The sequence below is a fragment of the Phaethon aethereus genome (assembly GCF_964289735.1).
Source record: "Phaethon aethereus genome assembly, chromosome: 2".
In the NCBI taxonomy this organism is placed as follows: Eukaryota; Metazoa; Chordata; class Aves; order Phaethontiformes; family Phaethontidae; genus Phaethon; species Phaethon aethereus.
Window position 1 is genome coordinate 118,870,662 of NC_138582.1, and position 20,719 is coordinate 118,891,380.

Sequence of the window (20,719 nt, forward strand, 5' to 3'; positions counted from 1 at the left end):
TAGCTATACTGGCTGTGTTAAGAGATTATTGCCTAGATGTTACAATTAGCTCAACAGAGCTAACTGAGCTCTATTGGCCAAGCTATCTATTGGCCAGTGTGATCTACAAGATCAAAATAATAATACTGACCTCTTCTTAAATAAAGCTTTAAAATTTAATGATATGAAGTCCAATACATAATGCTATAGTAGTAATAACAATCACCATTATTATACTAATTTATCTCAATACAGTCCACTCACGGTAACTTGATTTATCTACCCTAAGAAAAAGAACTGGACAAGAACAGAAAAATTCACACCAAAAAATATCCAGATCACCACAAAATGTGAAGAAACATCACTGGTCACTTCAAAGAGCCACTGACACAGGAGCGGAAAGGAAGATGTGGGCTCCAATTGTTTGGGATGGTGAATCTGTGCCATCAATCCATACGTAACATGGAATAGATGTGTCCTCCTCCTGCCCAGGAACCAGACGGCACAAGCCTGCGTGCACTGACATGATTCTGTAGATGTACAACTCCAGTATCAAGCAATTATGATGACAACATCAATCCTCTCCTGGGGCTGCTAAGCTCTGTTTAAATGACCCTAGCCATCTTTGTGCCCAAGCCCCGCCACATCTCCCTTGGCACTAACAATTCACAGGACACTGGGAGAGTGACTGCCCTGGCTCTGAGTTACTCTGGAGTAACTGGGTTAAATGCCGTTAAAGTATGTCTTACTAAAAGCCTAAGAAAAAAGGCCAAAAACTCCACTGATTAATCACTGGAAAGATTTCACATCAAAAGTTAAAAGCTTCAAAAAAGGTGGAAGCAACAGGTCTTATCACAAGAAAACTTAGGCAACTGTAATCTTCACTGCACCTCTCTTAAATGTGCTTCAGTTCAGTGAAAGCTGGACTAGAAGTAGGCCCCCAACCACCAAGATTTAATTTAAAGAATCTTTTGTGACACCTGCCTCAGCAACATCTGGCTCCCGCCACCAACTGCCAATTTCAGGCAGGCTATAAAGCTACCAATTAGAAGTCACGCACCGAAAAATTAAATTTCATTAGTGGAATAGAATTTGTGAGCTCAAGCTGGCAAATCTACATCATTTAATAAATCAGCGCGAGCCTAGAAGCACTCAACATCAGGAAGACTCAAGCCATGTCCACAAAATAGCTCTTCTCCTTTGCCATGTTAGCCGCATTTGCATTAGTTACTGATCCAGCTTTGCAACCATCACACCTGCTCACCTCTGTGGTTCTGAGTGGCACACATCAGTCTCTGCTCCTACCACCACAAAATGCATCAGTTCTTTCCTTTTGTAGCCACACACATCTATCTACTCAAATTCATTTTCATTCAATGCAAAAGCTAAACTGGCTTGCCAGAAATCAGTTACCTCAAAGCCAACTGACCAATCCACACTGTGAAACAGGATGACTTTAAAAGTAGGAGGCAAGAAGGAAGGACAGAAAAAGTTTATCAGAAAGCTGACTTCTTCATATTGTTACGTGCAGTCAGCACCTGTTTACATCATACATCGAACACCCCCCTTCTGTTTCTGTTCTCTCTGTAGTCCTTCTTCCTCATAACACAGCACTCATACAGTTCCTTGGGATATTCCCACCTGTTCCAGAGGGCTGCATTCCCCTAGTCAAGATGAAATGGGATACTGACAGGCATTTTCCTTGAAAAGTGATGTCTCAGCACAAAGATTTCAATTTGGTACAGCAGTGATATTTCACCTCCAGAAGTAATGACTCCATCATATTTAACACTGCCAGCGTTACATCTTTCCTAGATCAAAAAAAACCCAAACCTGCACTCAAGCCTAATATATTTCAAAGAGACTGTCAATGTCTCAAGAGCAGAAAAATCTCTACCGAGCGCATTGATCTTGGCTTTCAAAAGTTAATTTCTGGGGCTTCTACCTGGGTGGTAAAGAGTAGCAAAGGCCTTGTTTTCTGACAAGGTGATTCAGCACTCTGAAAATTGAGCCCCATGGACTTTGGGCTCAAAGTGCTCCAGAACTGAAGCATTCAAAGCTACTAATCGCTGCTGGACAAAGCCTCAACCAACTGCCCAATTCCTAGCTATTTTTGCTACGATGTATCTGTGTCTACCACGTGTAAAAGCGATCCCCTAGGGTACATAACTTTTAAGCTTCCTGTAGAAAAAATAAATATAGCTTCCAGCACATGCAACTGCACATGAAATCTTCTCAAGAAAGCCTAGTGTAACCCACTGCAGAGCTGCTAGACACACGATTACACAATATATCAGCTAGAAGAGGACCGACAGCCATCGTTCTCATTTCTGACACAAACAAGACAGAGAAGAGATCTAAATTTTTGGTAGAAGTAGGTCCCATATATGCCATACTTTTTTTTTTTTTGTTCAGAACACAGTTATATCAATGAATATTAAACACGTCCTTGATCTGACCTTAGAAATTCAAGGTTTAATGTATGACAAATCCAAGAGGTTCTAATAAAAAGATAACACATCCATGAGAAATGCAAGTAGGCTGTTCATCAGCATTAAAGGTTTGTCACTAAATAGATTCTTCTATCAGCTTTTTATACATGCAGGAAAATAAGACTGAATATACATTCTTAAGACCACAAGATTCAAAACACCATCAATCTGTTCTGAGTGAATGGTGCTCCTGAGATTTCCGACAGGGCTGTAATAAAAGCCTGTGGCACTTGAGAAATGCAGGTGGTAAAGGGGAAAAAGCTGCAGTTTTGCTCCTGGGAATTCTCAAATCGTAGCTCACATCAGTTCTGAAATGTCTAAGTAATAAAACAGAAGTCAGAAAACAGAAGTCCTGTTGCTGTATGAGTCTATTCATTACTCAGACAGGAGTGTGAGGAGAGATGAACACTTCTTCCCTCAGATGTCGAACAGATCTTTCCATTGCAATAAAACGGACAGGTCCTGTAATATGGCCTGTCTGGATGGAAATACTGCAAGACTCAAGATACCGGAACAAATATTTCTTTGAAACACTCCATATGGAGGGTTTCACTCCATACTAAGCAGGGAACAGCTTGAAAATAGGATGAAAAAGTCTTTGATATATAAGCACATGACAAACAAATCTTGCTTTGCTTCACATCAGGGCCCAGGTATGATCAGTAAGAACTATCATTACGGTAGCTTAAATGAGCAAATTTCTCATTATTCATACACGGCTGGTATTTGAGGGAGAAGAGTTAGAGCATTCCTGACAAATTTTCAAGTGCATGTAACTTTTTCTCCTCTTCCCAAATCATTAATCTTTCTTATCCTGCCTGAAGCCTAAATGGGAATCAACACTGACTAGAACTGGAAACCTCTGTGCATGCATGCATGCATGCACACACCACACACACACATTAGACTATCTTGGAAGAAATGCGAGCAGATGGGCTCCCACTAATGAGATGATTACAGAAGCCTACACTTCAAAATGAATGTTTGGTAAAAAGAAAATAAAACAGGCTTGCTCTACATACTATATTTTTTCCCCAATACAACTGTACCAGGAGGCATTTTTATTTTTGTTTTTTAAAAGATAGCTATATCACACGTGGTAAGTCATAGGGTTTCCTGAAATGGTCAGTGGGATGCAGTTCTGCCCTCCTCTTCTGCCTTCTGATGTGTTTTGGGGCTCCTGACAGGTATATAATCATTAATTGCTAGAGACAGAGGCAGTATTCTGTGAATCAGACCTAGAGGGTGACATAGGGAAGCTACACTCCTATGGAAAGCTTGGAAAGGAGCTGGGATCATGTCTCAGCTCAGTTACTTACAAAGACAAATCCTCAAAAATTTGCTAGGAACATACCTTTCCTCGGGTAGTATCTGTTGTTTTAAACCTCACTGCATACGTCATCTTTGCTTAATCTTTAGTTCATCTGGAAGAAAAGTGGTCTAATTACCTAGCTTTTAACCCATTTGCTAACCACATAGTAAATGTGAAACTGATACTGGAAGAACAGGCAGGACAGCAAGCCTTCATACAACTGTTTGCTACAGCAAGTTGTGGAAGTGGATAGAGTTAAGGTACAAACTTTTCATTTAGCTACAAAAACTGATAATATTGCAGCCACATCTGTAAAAAGCTGTCTCTGCTGGGGGAGAAGGGCAAAAGCACTTGAACACAAAGCGGGTAGAAATAGACTCTGACTCACATCCTCTTATACCCTGGTACAACCAGGGTATATGAACTCATACCAAATGTAAAGGTTTCCTCCACTGGGGCAGCTTAGCCTAGTCAGAATGAGCCAGCGTAGTAATTTTTTCTGCCTTCCCATGAGAAACAAGACACACTTTATTTTTCTCTAGGTTTTCCTTTATCTTGTTCTTCAAAAATAATGCATAGGTTTTGCTTAACCATGCTGGGATCATAAATACTTCAAAACATGTACACTGCGATTCAATTCCGTATACAAATCATATGACACTGCATCTCTTTTGTGAATGGATAAGCATGAGTTTTATAAATCAGGAAAAAATCCTGAGGAAGTTTACTGCAACTTTGAATTCCGCAGGGAAGTGAGAATGAGTATTGGAGTAAATTAGCTTTTTATGCAACGGGACACTTTGCGTACGTACGTGTGCCGTGCATACCTTACTGTGGAGGGCGACATCAGAACCGTTCTCCAGCCTTTACCAATTGCCTGTGTGCTAATGCTCCGGCAAGGCATTTCGGGAATATTGCCCCTCCCGTACTAAGTGAAATCCAATGCCTAATAAAACACAGCACTTGTGGTGTGACCGACCATGCATGCTAAGATTTGCTTTCCATTAATAGTTGTACAGTAATATTGGATTTTGCAGAAGTTCATTTAATGGGAAAACAAAAGGAACACACACACACACTGCAGAGGAAGTTTTAAACTGCAGTGAATAATAGAAGCAAAACAACTGTGGCAGCATTACCAAAGCATTTACAAAAACATTTTAAAATTCCTAATTTAGCAGTGACAAGGAAAACCACTTTTTTTTTTTTTTTTTTTTTAATTTTCAAAATGAATAGGTATCTGAAAATATATCTAATCACTTCAAGCTGTCACCACCCACCCCTGGAATTTGGGGGTGGAAAAGAGGAGGAAGGGAACTGCTGATGATGGAAATGCTTGGTTATTTGTTCATTGTCAGTGAGCAGGGACAGAAATAGCTCTTCCAGTGTGCTGAGATGATGCGTAAATTTGTCCATCTGAGGGTCAGCTCAGCTTTTTCACAGCTAAGTAATGCACGATGCTGCTGCTACTGCAGCTAACTGGGAAGTTTAAAGGATATAAATTCAATGAGATTTTTAAATCCTCTCACCAAGGGCCCTGAAAGTTTCAGCCTAACCCATCCATCACTACCTAGTGCTCCATCTACCTAATCCAGAAGTTCCAACAAATGGAGTTTTTCTAATGTCACACCATATCTGGTGTCGTCTTGAAACTCCATCTACCGAGATCAAAAGAATCGTACGTTACTGCTTATTTCTAAGCTCGCTCTGATAGATGCAGAGAAAGCCATCTCAAAAAACAGAGGGCAAAAATGGTCAAATAAGAGAGATCTCGTGATTTTTAAGGCAGCCTTGGGAAGTCCATTCCAAATTTAAAAATTGAGACTACCTCTTCCCCTTACTCTCAATCGCCTGGTAAAGAGAACACTTTTCACATAAAAAAATTTTTTTGAAGTTGCACGTGCAGAGATTGGAACAGCTTTATGTCCTCAACTTGAGCAAACAAAGCAGACCTTTAAGGCAAAATATTTTTAAAAATACAACTGTGATTTCACAGAAAATAAATAATTTCCTGGGGAAAAAAAAAACCAAATTAAACCAAAACCCCCCAAACCAACAACCAAACCAAACCAAAATAAACCCCCGAAAAGCCCAACAAGGTATGCCTCCTCTCCAACATTTTAGTGGTATTTCTGAAATGCCTATATCAATTCCAAGTTTTTGGTACTTAACTCTATCAGAAAAGAGAAAAGTTAAATACAGTCAAATTTAATCTCCCTAGCTGGTAATAGCTTTCTACAATTACCCTTAAAGGCCATTTGATTTGATAATATATTCACCACGGTGTAAAATTTACATAATGTTTTTCAATAACTTATTAATATGCAAATACTAGGGAAAAGAAAGAAAACACAACTCAAATGTTCCTAAAACATGATGATGTGCTACTTAAAAACAGGGGGGGAAATCAAGTGGAACCTCACCATCGCACAAATAAAGCACAGCCAGAGAATACAACAGGTTGAGTTCTAGACCAGCTGTACTGTAAATCCTGTAGATGTGCTGCATGTTCACAAAACCCAAAACTGTATAATTTTCAAATGCAAGGAAATAATTATTAGAACTACCCTTTGCAGTACAGAAGGGGAAGGAAATGGAAGGGGTGGCTGGTGGCTCCAGCTGAAGGAATAGAAAGATTCCAGGACAGCCTTCCAAACGTCCGCCTGTAAAGCTCAAGAATACCTCACAAATAATCCTCAAGACTCTTAATGTCTTTAAATATAGCACATCAATAAAATATTACTGTACATCAGTGATCCTCTAGTCCTTCCAGATGACAGGCTTATGACAAACCTGATCATGGATTATTGTATGAAAGGCAGTGAACTTTACAGACTGGAAGTACATTGGAATCTAGGACATTAATTTAGGCAAAGACTATCCTCATCTAAGCCCTGGCCATGAGGTCTAACAGCACCCACAGCTGGTCACTGCAGGAATTGCTCCAGCCTGATCACAAGCCCCTTGCAAAACAGATCTGAAAAACAGTGATACGGGAAAAGCAGGCAATAAAACTAAAAAGCTGAGAGCTACGCTGTCCTTAAAGTTTGAAGTCTTTTTAGAACAAAACTATTTTTCATGGTAATCGTCAAGTTGCACCATGCCTCCACACAAAGCTTGTCTTTGATTGATACCTGGAGTACTGTCACCTCTGAAATCCCAAGCCTTTATGTTTTATTAAAAAAAAACCAAAAACAATCACTGGGGGGTAAGGGTGTTGGGTTTTTTCCCCGTTTTGTTTTTTGAAGTCAAAAATCACAAGAATCTTTTCTATTGCAAAGCATAAAAATCAAAAGCCTAAATTAAAACTAATTGCAGCCTGATTAACTAATAAAATTAGGGCCTAGACAGACACACTCAACCTTTTTTTCTGTGGAAGACCATTCACGTGCTCATGGCTTCTTTTCACTGGCACCAGCTCTGATAATTTTGTCCTCTTCCAAAATGGTTTTATCTATTTTCATAGCAATCTCTGCCTGTAGCAAAGCACATTTAGCAGTAACACTCCTGTGTTATGGCTCAGGCAATTTTTTGCCTATTTAAGACTTAAGGTAACTTTTCCTGCTTAGGTATACACTCTTTAAATGTCTGAGGTGAGGTTTGCCATCTACTCTAAAAAACCCAGACGAACAGCAACTGAGCTATTCACTGAGCTACTGTGCAGCCTACAGCTTGGAAACTGAGAGCCTATAACTTGGTCCTGTGAGCTCTGCTCCACCCTGTGATAAACCTGTGCTAAATTCTGCTGCGTTCAGTCCTATTTGGTTCAGCCAAACAACATCCTGTCACTAATGAGAATGAATAAATTGTATTTCTACACCAGAGACCAGAAAATACGGACAGCGGAACACACGAAGGGGAAAATATAATCTCAATGTTAAGACAAACACAAGTGAAATGTATGGTTGTAAGGCGATTACCTTTGCTTTCTGTTTTGGTAAGGTTTGGTGCTTAATTCTCATTGTGTGCTTGGAGAGGCCCAAAGAACAAACTATCAAAGAGAGATCTTGCCTTAGAATTTTACTATGCAGACACCAACTATATTTTGTGCTGAGAGGCTATAAACTTAAAAATGAACCATACCCAAAGAGCAACCAAACGACCAAAGGACTTCTTATCTACCAGAAGAAAACTTACTGCAAAAAGCTTAGGAAAGTCAGTGGCATGCCAACAAGCTCTTCCACACTCATATGTACACAAACAACCAATTACTTTTTGTGTCTTGATAACCTACTTCAGGTGAACAGAAAGTCCAACGCTTTTCCTTAGCTCCTTATCTGTCACTTCATACATGCCTATAGCTAACATTATTATGCTATGGTTTTTTAAGTCCGTCATCAAGTGGGTCTTTGATGTGAACAGACAACAAATCTGGATAGAGCTGATGGATGTTTTAAGTCCTTTCTTAGAGGCTTGATAGGATAATTAAACTGATGCTCTGTAGTGGTAATTAGGGAAGAAAAGAGAGCCACCAGCCAGCTGGGGGATTATTAGCAAGTAACTTAGCAAGCTGTGCACATAGAAAACACAAAGGCACAGGAAAAATAAGCAGATAGCTTGATCCTGAAAGAGTAGGAACCTAGAACTGCTGGAGGCCAGAGGTCTGTTAATACACAGCATTTGCAACTGCATGAAAACTAATAAAGTCTGTACAAACTTCAGTAACGAACAAGACTTAAGGGAAAAAATAGAGATATCTCTGGCTTAAGCCATGAATTTTTCCTTCAAAAACAACTTGGAAAGATCCAGAACAGAGTCACAGTGCTCTGTGCCAAAGGGTCACAGTACATTAAGAGGTGTTTAGAGGCAGCTAAAAACTCTTCTGTCAGAAAACATTTACACATCTAATAACTCTTCATAGAGAGCTCCATTTTGTTCTGATATGCCCAATACGTGAAACAAAAAATTACGGGAGCCTAAATTCATATGCCAACATGGCTTCAAAGACAAAGACCAAGAATCTGTATGGGTGCGTGCATGCATGTCTCCCTATTAATAAACTACCTACTGTGACAGGCTCCTGGAGTAGGCAGCATATAATTATATTCCTCTAATGACTTATCAGCATATTCAGGCTCACAACTAGTACGCACAAAGAGTGCAGCTCTAATTCATCCAAAAAACTGGTGTGCAGGAATTACAGGAGACTGCTGGTTCTGAGAGGTGTCCTGGACGCACCTATGGACCTCCCAACACACTGAGCAGAAGAAACATGAGAGGAATTGTATGCCCCCAAGAAAAACTAGGGCTGACTTCTTTCAAAATGCTCATGAAATAACAAAATGGGAAGTCTAGTTATGCTAGCTAAAAACCAGGCCAGGCATGCCAACACTTACGCTCCCGATGCCCTACAGGAGGGATACAAGATCCTAATGCTAAGTTTTCTAGGAGGTCATGATTTCACCTCCTGGCTCCACCCCATGACACTACCTCACATTTACTGTTGTTTTAATGCCACAAGCCAATCCTCCAGGCTATTTGGGATTCCTCTCACAAAATTAAGCATCCCCTTCCCTCTCCCTTACTCACAGGTACTACAGTTTTATATTTAAAAATTACATAGAAGTTATTTTTCAATTCACAGAAGATCAAAAATTCAGCACAAAGAGACGAGAAATGTTATGAAACAAGAAATTCAGTTCCTTGTCACATATAGAGAAATATGCTATGAAAATGCATTCACAACATTTAAACATTTATGCAAAGTTTCTGCTAATCCAGGAATAGAGAACGCCACACGCGGAATAAAGCAGTAAAGCTGAAAGGACAGTTTCAAGAGTGGCTGTACTCACTTTTTGAATCCTTCTTCATGGAACAGAGGAAAATATAACCCCACAAACTCCTGTTTTTATTTTACTTAGCCAGCCCTATTAAAAGTTCTTGCTGAATGTGAACATCTCCAAGGTCTGTAAAAGGCCTGAGGGTCTATAGCTTCCTCCTGTCACAGTTCCAGCTAATCCACGCTTCTTCAAGAAGGGCAAGTGAAGTTTAATTGTTAGAAGCTAATTTTCTTAAGCTTTTCATTAGCAAGCATTTCATCAGAAATGAAAGTGATGGATGGTATTTCAACACGTACATAACAACACCAGTAACTCAATGTTAAAAATCTCTGTCACCTTCACAGCACAGCTCCAGGTTACTCACCATTACTGTTATTTTTGCTTGCAAAGAGAGAGCTTGAGTGGTAAAGATACACAACAAAGTACATTAAGAGCAGTTTGATCATGTTTTACAATTAAATACTGCTAGTGAATGAAATAATTTAAAGAAAATATATTAAGATCTCAGGCTCTCATTACTCTGCTTTCATTGTCTTTTTGATCAGCTCTTTGAGAAAAGTCTTGCAAAAAAATAAATCAAGGACATGCCCTTTTTAACTGATCAGGAATGATCGATGGCCAAGTATAACCGCTCCATGAAAACAGTTCCTCCACCAGTTTCAAGTGGGTATACGATCAGTCTGTTTAAAGTAACCTTCCACAGAATCAGGTGGTGCCAAAAGTTAAGTACAATTATATGATGAAAGTTAAGTATTCCCTGCTTTGGTGTTTCTTCCGAGAACACTTGTATTCATCTGCTTGGTCCACCAAGAAACAGAAGAAGCCTTGTGGCTTCTTGAATAAACACAAACAGCGTGTTTACAGTGCACAGTACATGGTGGGAGAAGCAGCACGTGTTAACCGGAGAAAAGCTTCAGATAAATGCAACTAAGCTGTACCCAGCGCCTGCCTTACCGCTGGTTAGTACTGCATCAGGGCATTTTGCCTGATCTTCTTTCTCAGAAGCCTGGCAATTTGAATTTTAAACACTTTTATGGCTCAGAAGCTCCCCTCACAGATTCATATTTTAAAAAGGTATCTACTGTGAGCCAGATGAAGTAAAAAAAAAAAAAAAAAAAAGGATTAATTACCAAATTCTTTTACTTAGAACAAACAAAGCTTAAAAGTCTAAGAGAGTAGAGCTTCCTGACAGAGGACCTGACCACACAGTCAGCAGCAATTGAAAAGTGCCTGCAGTGCCTTGCAAGCACCCCTGAAGTTTCATGTTCACGGAATACCTGGGACAATTAGCAGTACACTCACTACCTCAGAGCCAAGTCAGCAGGGGGTTGTTCCAAGGATATTCACCCACTCAAGAAAACTGATATTATTTGTAAGGTCTTCTCTGTTTCCCAGAATACTGCGCATTTTCTAGGTTTTGCAAGAACCAGCTTGTCTCGGGAACTACGGGAATTAGCTGTTATCATTTCAGCAGACATCCTGCTACTGCAATTGTCCTCAAACCCTGTGGTGGGTTGACTTTAGCCAGACACCAGCTGCCCACCACAGCAGCTCTGTCACTGCCCTCCTCAGCTGGGCAGGGGAGAGAAAATGTACCGAAAGGCTGGTGGGTCAAGATGAGGACAGGGAGAGATCACTCAGCAATTACTATCACGGTCAAAACAGGCTCAACTTGGGGAAAATTAGTTTAATTTATTGCCAATCAAATCAGAGTAGGATAATGAGAAAATAAAAACTAAATCTTAAGAGAGCTTCCTCCCCCACACTGCTTCTTCCTGGGCTTAACTTTACTCCTGAATTCTCTCCCTCCTTCCCCTTACAGCGGCACAGGGGGATGGGGAATGGGGGTTGCGGTCAGTTCATCACACGCTGTCTCTGCCGCTCCTCCCTCCTCAGAGAGAGGACTCCTCACACTCTTCCCCTGCACCACTGTGGGGTCCCTCCCATGGGAGACAGTCCTCCATGAACTTCTCCAACCTGAGTCCTTCCCACAGGCTGCAGTTCTTCACCAACTGCTCCAGCCTGGGTCCCCTCCCTGGGGTGCCGTCCTTCAGGAAGAGACTGCTCCAGCCTGGGTCCTCCGTGGGGTCACAAATCCTGTGAGCAACCCTGCTCCAGCCTGGGCTCCTCTCTCCATGGGGCCACAGGTCCTGCCAGAAGCCTGCTCCAGCACGGGCTTCCCACGGGGTCACAGCCTCTTTCAGGCACCCTCCTGCTCTGGTGTGGGGCCCTCCCCGGGTGCAGGGGGACAGCCTGCCTCACCACGGTCTTCATCACAGGCTGCAGAGGAATCTCTGCTCCGGTGCCTGGAGCCCCTCCTGCCCCTCCTTCTGCACTGACCTGGGTGTCTGCAGACTTTCTGTGTTCCTCTCACGTGTCTTAATCCTTTCTTCCGCTTCAGTTGCGCAGGTTTTTTCCCCCCTTCTTAAATACGTTACCCCAGAGGCGCTACCACCGTCGCTGCTGGGCTCGGCCTTGGCCAGCGGCGGGTCTGTCTTGGAGCCGGATGGCGTTGGCTCTATCGGACACAGGGGAAGCTTCTAGCAGCTTCTCACAGAAGCCACCCCTGCAGCGCCCTGCTACCAAAACCTTGCCATGCAAACCCAATACAAACCCCAAAATCATTCTGCTTTTTCCAGATACCAAAACCTCAAGTGCACCTCTTCCCCTGCAAGGTCTTACTTCCCCCCTTGAAAATCCTTTAGCTTTGCCAACATAAACATTTCTGGAATATACAAAGTAGCATAAAAATACACTGCAAGTTGCCCTTAAAGCAACATTGGGCTTTTATACATTGTTCAATTCTGTGTACAATTCGTTAAGCAACTCTTACATGCCTCTTTTAAAATGAGCAGCTGCAAAATTTCCAGTCTGCCACACAGCAGTGCTGTGAAACCATGAGGGCTAACTTCAGGTTTGAAGCACAGCTTGCTGCAAAACACAAGAGACTTTGGCTACTTGTAATAAATCTGTATTTATAAAATGTTAACACAAAAGTGAAATAAGAAGGTCCAGAAAGGATTCCAAGATGATTTTTCTCTTAATTTCAATCTGCTCAGCGTTAAACTATCCCTGAACAACGGCCAACCCCTAAAATGTACAGAAATTGTTTCAGATAAGCAACAAACATTTGGCTACATCTCAGCTGCCTGAAGCTCCTTCTTTCTGCAGGTTTGCAAGTTAACTTTAAAAGCCTGAATTTTGTTACAAGATTTTGCCTATTGCTTCCTTCTTCAAGGCAGACACCATTAGAATCACAGAATCACTTAGGTTGCAAAGGTTAAGATCATCGAGTCCAACCATGAACCTAATGCTGCCAAGTCCACTACTAAACCATGTCCCTAAGCACCACGTCTACACGTCTTTTGAACACCTCCGGGGATGGTGACTCAACCACTCCCCGGGGCAGCCTGTTCCAATGCTTGACCGTGCAAGAGGGAAGTTTGTTGTTGTATTTTTCAGTGTTCACTTACATCTTCTTGGGAAACCAAGAAGTGCCATGAAACACAGAATGAACAGCTAACAAAGTTCTCCACGCTCAGAACAAACGCAGAGTTTTCAAAATGGGAGATATTTTTAAGATTTTATTTTATCCATACTTTTTCCTATGGCAGTAATCCAAAATATTTTAACCTATGGCAATAATCCAAGATGTTTTAATACTTCTTGTTTGCTGTCACATCTGCCCAGACTTTTAAGTTACTACATTGTCCATTGTAGCCTTATTAAAAAAAAAAAATTTTAAAAATCCTTGAATTGGGTTCCAGTAACCACAAAGTTACAGCTGTTATTCTACCACACCATCAGATTTGCTAAAGCTGTAGCTTCCAGTAATCACAGGAAATCAACATCAAGATTTTTTTCTTGTTCTCTCATCATTATTCAGCTTTATGTTCTGCTGGTTCCCTAGTTCAGCACCCTCACAGCTAATGCCTATACCTTACTCCCAGTTTGAATTTATCAGGCTTTAACTTCCAGGTCTTGATTTTTTCTATCCCTTCCATTACCAGATGAAAGAGCTCTTCATGCTAAATCAAGTTACCTCTCTGTTGTCTTTTGGATACATTAATCAATTTCTAAAAAAAAATCCCTTACATCCACATCACTTTCTTGCCCTTAAGTGTTTTTGAGTTCACACACAATGCATTTTATTATTACTAATAATATTGAAAATTGAGTAAATGTAATTTTAAAGAAGCTAAAGAATCCTGCACCCAAGACATAAGAGGTGAAGCACTTTGCACATACAAAAGAAGTTATGATCCCTGCTTCAAAGAGATCAAAGACCAGACATATAGCTCTAGACAACAGGAAAAAAATGCAAGAGGATACTAGACAGACCAGGGTGTCTAGCTAACTGGCCCAAAAGCCAACACTGTACCAACTTTGAAGCCAACAGTACCATATGTAGAAAGTATCGTTCCAAAATCTGTCTCGCTGTCACCCAGAGGTAAAAATGAAACATCTTGCTCAAAAGGTGGCTGCAGCTCCATTGCTCATATTCTCATAGATTAGAGTAGACATTTCATAGAGACTTCACAGTTTACCATAAGCATGAAGAGATTGAGACATTTTAGGGCAAGAAGAGGTTAATTGCAAAGAAATTAGTATCTCCCTAGAAAATGAAAGTTTCATTCTGTCTCTCCTGCCGGACTGTGCCAGCAAACAGGAAGAGAAGACTGTTTCATAAAGCAAGATTCTGCTATCACACAAAAGAAAAGTACAGTTCAGATTATTCAGCAAGTTATTACCTTTTCATCAAGAAGGACAAGCATATTTAATGTTCCTTTAGTCAGGAATGGCTAATTTGCTAGTAATGTTTCCAAAGGAATCCCTATAACTCAAGATTAATATGGTTTATTTCAGATATTTTTTCTCCCCTTCACTGCTACTGAAATTATTTTCAAATGTTGCTTATCTTCTAGCCTTCACTCAATATCTGCTTAATTTTTGCTGTGACTGGGAGTTATCTGATGTGGTGGTGGTTTGGGCAAGAGGATAGAAAGATGGATATGTGAGAGTGAATGGAGTAAAAAAACTAAGACAAAGGAGGTTAGAATTTCTTTTTAATTATTTTATCATATTCTAAAGCTACGATGAAAGTTCAGGATGAAAGAGAAAATTGCTACCTTTCACTAAATATCGTTTTGGCCAGAAAAGTTTTTCAACTTCTTAACAAACATCTCCTGACTCAGTCAATGCTTCAGTCTCCAGAAAATGAAATTGCACGAAGAAATGTGGGAATAGTAAAAATTCCCTTGTCTAATTTTATTTACTATTTCTGGGGCTTTATTCTGTTTAAATTTAAGAGAAGGAGGAGGAAGAGAAGGGTGAAAAGGCAATTAGCTTTCAAGCAAGGGGAAAAATTTTTAAAATATGACATTCAGTTATAAAAATATTGGATTTGCTGTAGCAAAAGGAAAATCAAACCAGGCGAGCCCTCAGGTCTGGAATGCTGATCCTGCAGCAACCAATATGCTTTCAGGGAAAGACCAACAGAAAACAAACTACACTGCACACTATGGATTGTGCAATGCAGAGGAAAAATTGTGCAAAAATGAAAAAGAGCTTCCTGACCCTTGCAGCAATCAGCTTACTCCTTGAAGCATGAGATTTGATTACCTTCATCTCAGCGGGCAGAACCATGAATATCACTGTATTCCTTCTAATGCCCAGCACATTCTATTTGATAAAAGGACAATAATATAAGAATTTCTAGACCACTTTAATTCTGCAGCCTGGGCAATAATTGCAATGAGAAGTCTATAGCAAGAACATGTACAAACAGCATCAAGGGCATTATAATACATTAGCATTTAGTTCTTCTCTTTCAAGGAAAAAAAATCCAAAAGATTGATCAAATCTAACAACACCCCATGACAATTATATTCCCCACAATAGAAAAGCAAGAAAACCCTGTGAAGAAGTTGTTTATCTGACAGAAGCTTTAGGACAATACATATATCTGACATGTGGCATATACCCCTGTGGTCTGTCGTAAAGCTTGAGTGCAGATTTTTGCAAAAGCCCCTAAGCACCACCCATCAAAACAATCACATGGGAACACTGGCAGTACAACATCTGTGTCCTGCTCAAAAATACACTGAAAAATACTCAAAGTCTGACATGCCTTAACTAGAATAACTTCAGGCACACAACAATATTGGCTTATGAACACCTTTAGACTGCAGCTCTGGTGTATCTCCTCAGTGCACACAGCACTAATTCATTGTTCATCTATCAGCTACAAGCTTCCTCAACAGCTTCAACACAAAACAATTTCAGTTGAACCTGTACGGAAATAAGACAACAAGCCTGGGAGGCTGTACCAGTTCTGCATAAATCGGGTAATGCCATCAAGTATCACTTTCTACCAGGAATGAGAGTTTGAAGGGCTTTTGAAGGTAGGAACAGCGTCAGCTGCGGAGCAGAGGTACACTGTAGGCACAGACCAGAGAGGATGAAGGCTACTTATGCAAAATGCTGAGCTCAAATTCTTTTTTATGACAAATACTAGGTTTTAGCAAACTCAAAATTTCCCACTAAATTCACCAGTTCCAGTTCTGGAAGGTCTTTTAGATCATGTTTTTAATTTTTATATTTATCTGTGATGTTAATGCCTCCTAGCAAAGCCAGGAGTCTGTTACGTGGGTTACCTGAGCGTATACGTCATGTACTGAAACTTGAAGGAAGAAGAGGGAAGATGGAAGTTACCTTCGCTTTCATAGCTGCTAAGGAGGAAATACAAATAGCCTGATCTTCCCTGCTCTTTGTAAACTTCTCAGTGTACCAGGGGTGTGGAGCGCCAAAATGCCTTACCCTACAGGAGGAGGAGGAGGACTGATCATTGGGGTAAGTGTTACTGTCCGATGACAGCTCCAAGGCACAAGAGGACAAGAAGAAAATCAGCTTGCTAGCCAAGATACGCAAAGGAAGCTATGGCTGGAGAAATCAGAATTACCATAGTGTTTGCCAAGATGAGTGCCTTGGCAAGTACTCAGTAAAGCCATTCTCTTCAATGCCTTTTTAACAGCAACAGTAGCACAAGATTAAAAGGTTTATAGTCAAATATCCCACTCTTTCCTGATTCAGAGATTTCATTGAAGAGGCTTATGGATGTGTTTCATTTTAACTTCCCTGTTACTTAAACACTACACCAACCTTTCTCTTAAGCTTTAGCTCCTCTACTCTGCAAGTCCACCTCTGTAAAGCAGTTACCATATGCTCAAGTCACTTGAGCTTCCTTTACTTACACAAGATTTAAATATATGCTTAAATGCTTTGCTGAAGAAGAGATTAATTTCCAAGTCATGAACATTTTGGAACCAAAGTCAAAGAATGAAGAAGTCCATCACCTGGATTTGGGGAAATACAAAAGCAGGAGAGGTGGTATGCCTTTAGAACTTTTTTGTGAGTTCTTGCTGGGATGAATGCATGCTTGAAAGGACCAAAAAGAAATGGTAAAATGTCTTCTTATTGCCTGAAGGTATTGAGTACAGTGGAGCAAGGGGAATATAATCAGCATTAAAGTGCTCTTCATAAATAATGGACAATCTAGCAGCTTTTATCTACTCTGCACTTTAAGAAAGTTTCTACCGCTGAATATTTCATGAGCAAAAGGTAATTTATTGTGGCTTTTAAATTATACAATCCAGAAACTGTTAGAAAAAAGTTCTATGTTCCAAAGCAATAATGACTAATTTTGAATTTCTAAAGAAACACTGGCAGCCTAAATACATATTTTGAAACCTACCACATACAAACTACCAGGGACACCTTTGCCCTAAACTGTAACTACTGATTTTTAAGATGTCCAATCCTATTCAGCAATACAGTATTTATTTTCAAGTGAAGAATAAACCTGAATGTACATTTTCCTAAGATGTCAGTTCTAGTTTGCACTTCTCAACCAAATATACAGCTGATCACAGGTCATTTAAGATGCACATCTGTCACAGCCATTTTCAAGAAATCTGTTTTCTGTACTTTATTTTAAAGGTGTATTTTATTACAGCCTTTTTAAATGACAATTAAGAATTCCACATAAACAAAACCATTAAGGAAACATACTGGTGAACAGGTGAATCGTCAAGATGAGTTAGCGGTAACCTTAGCTCTGTCCCCTGTGAATATTCGGCTACAGTACAATCTCATCGCCGCATCCAGAGACAGATGCTCTGTGGGTGTAGATTATTATGACTTCACGGAAGTCAGTTGTGCTACATCTGGTTTCTTTCAACAGAAGCACCAGTGCACTTCTCAGCATCACATCTTCTCTGTACAACGTCACACCTAGCATCCCAGTGACTTGCAGTTTTCTTTCTAACCCCACAATTCCAAACCATAGAGCTACTCTAACCCAAAAAAGCCAAAACCCACCAACCAAAAAAAAAACCAAAAAACAAACAAGAAAAACAATTTTCTTTCTAAAGCTAAGATAGCAAAAATAGCTCTCCTTTAATATTTTCTCCAAATGGTAAATGAGCCCCCACCCCAAATTCTCTTATGTTATTCATAAGAGAATGAAAGTTCCCACTTTAGAAGACCAGATACAAAAAAGTTAAAACATGAAAGGAGCTATCTGCAGAAGTTAGAAGCAATTGGAATAACCAGTACCATACATAGAAAATCATCCACATAGTAGTAGACCCTGCATGTGGACAATAAACATGTCTGTGGCAAAAAAGAGGTTTATTTATTGAATTACTTTTATGACACAGTAAAGAAGACATCTGAGACACCTGGCTAACCTCTAGGTCAATCACCTTTCTCAGCAGCAAAGCGCAGTGCAAGCCCCATGGAGTGATGGGACATACACAAAAACACCAGGTACAAAGTCGTACTTTGGATTTCAGATATTTTTCTGTGCATTCGTAAAAATAAAATTTATCTTCACCACTTAATTCAAATAGGCTTACAGCTTTTTTGAGATGATATGTCCCTCATACATTTACCATCAGAAAAATCCAGACAGACCTATCAAGCATGATTTGGCATTAGACACTGCAACCGCAGCAGTAAGGTCATTTTAAAGGAGACATATCTACTACAGTCTGAACCTTACACAACACATACCATTACCATACATCTAAAATAGTTGCTGAACTGATTATTTATAGACATAGTGAATATCAAGTCCTCCTTGATAACTCTGGTTTACTTAGGACAGTACTCAAAAGTAAACATCATTTGTCTGGGTCTGTCAAATACTGAGTGTCAATTTGGAAGCTGCAAGCAATGCACAGGTTTTCTCTTGGCCCATTGCACAGAGATAGATTTTTTCCTTTGGTCAATAAATTCTCTGAAGACACTGCATTTAAAAGCTTTAGATGTATTAACAGCCAAATCATACTTTTAAAACAGAGCTTTTGATGTCTGTTGCAGAGCTGGTAGGAACAAGAACCAGTGATACCTGTAGGCTTTCTTGCTGCCTTTTGCATTGCTCTTCTCTCATTACATTTCATGGCCTTGGGTGTAAAGGTAAAAGAAAAATCTTTATTAGGAAAAAAATTCAAAAGGAAGAAAATGCCTCTGAAGGAAACGCAGCATCTCAGTTGTGCCCCTTACTTGTGCAACAAGAAAATGAAGCTCATGCTAGTGCTTGCCAAAACAGGCTGCAGCCAAATCCAAAACATTACTGATGGGTAACTGAAGTTTATATATATTGATAAACACCAACACGCTAGACTAATGAAGATCCAGACATGCTTTTCTGTTTGATAGTATTTAACAATTCGTTAAGGGACTGTAATCGAAGCCAAAGACAGCTTGTTTACTCTGCATTAAAATACAATCTTTCATATCACACTGTTATAGTAAATTTTACATATATCATCTGGTATTTAGATAGAGCTTTAGATATCCAAGAGAAAATGGGATGTGTCAGTTTAGATGAGTAATCCCACAAAGAATGACTACGATACTCATAAAACCAGCCTATGGAGAAGCCTGTGGAATGGTAAGATGATGAAGTCTCCTACACAAAATATAATGGGAAATGAACTGACCTCTCTAGAAATGATGCAGCTGCCCTGCTTCATCTAGAAGAGAGTCAAAGACTGGGTGCCCATTTCCCCTACTCCACCCTCATCCCTGGTATGACCACAAACTAATAAGAGAGACAGAAAAAGAGACAGTAATTTTGAGTGCCAGTGTTCAATTATGTAAGCGTAATGAGAAATGATTCTCAGAAGAAAGTTCTTGCATTGAAATAAACTTTAGGTATCACTGAACTCACTCCATGGTTCTTAGAGGTCAAACAGGTCAACTTACGTAGCTCTCCTACTTTCAGTATTTCACACAGCATCTTTGTCAGCTCAATGCTACTTCGGCCAAATGGGCACTCATGCTTGTCTTCTCGACTGCTGTTCTCCAGGACAATCTGAAGGAGGAATCAAAATGAAAAATAATCAGTTTGAAGAACCCATGAGTTGAAGTACTATCTTCCACATCCAGTATTTACAAGACATACCAGGCTGAACTTAGGAAACTAACTGTGGAGGCTCTGTTTTCATAAACCTTAGCCATCCCCCCAGCTAAATGACCTATATCTGAGGCAGTCAGCAACACAGAAGCAGTCCTGCTCCATGACCAGTTGGGAAGCTTTGCCATTCCTATGCACTGTTGCTCTTCTGCACCACCCCTGGCTTGGAGAAACTGCAGTAGAAGCCGAAGAAAAAGAGTGGTTTCATTTCAAATGTGTCAGTTAAAGGAAATTAGATATAGTGATTTATAGACATAAACACACCTAGAAGGAACTATTAAAAAAAAAAAAAAAAAGTGGGACAAAAATTGCATTTTGGATTCAGGCTCCAAGACAGGTCAAAGTGTCAAAAATCAAACTGAAGTCCACAAAGGAAGAAAATGTGCACATTTTCTCTATTATGGAAGAAACTTGCGCTTGCGTGCAAAACACTTCATGGACCACTCTCGCATCAAGCCTAATAATGCCGCAAAAACAACTCAAGGAGACCCTTTATATTCTCTGTTGAGTGACACTGCAAAATAAATAGGAGAAAAGAATTCCTTGGACATTTTTATACCCATTAAGCTCTGCCATATTAGTTACACTATTTCACTGTAGACAAAATACCAGTTATAAAAATACTATAGATTTCATTGAAGCTATGAGCCTGAAAAGAAAGCAAAACAGGGGC

The 20,719-nt window shown here is 40.0% G+C and overlaps 1 protein-coding gene across 1 annotated transcript in view; it reads right to left on the reverse strand.

Moving 5' to 3' along the window:
• The window catches only part of ELMO1 (engulfment and cell motility 1), a 256,338-nt gene that overhangs the window by 132,399 nt on the left and 103,220 nt on the right, over positions 1–20,719 (reverse strand). The window contains exon 14 of the mRNA XM_082014822.1: positions 19,836–19,944. Within this exon, the coding sequence (XP_081870948.1) occupies positions 19,836–19,944 (109 nt within the window). The remainder of the gene's footprint in view (positions 1–19,835; positions 19,945–20,719) is intronic.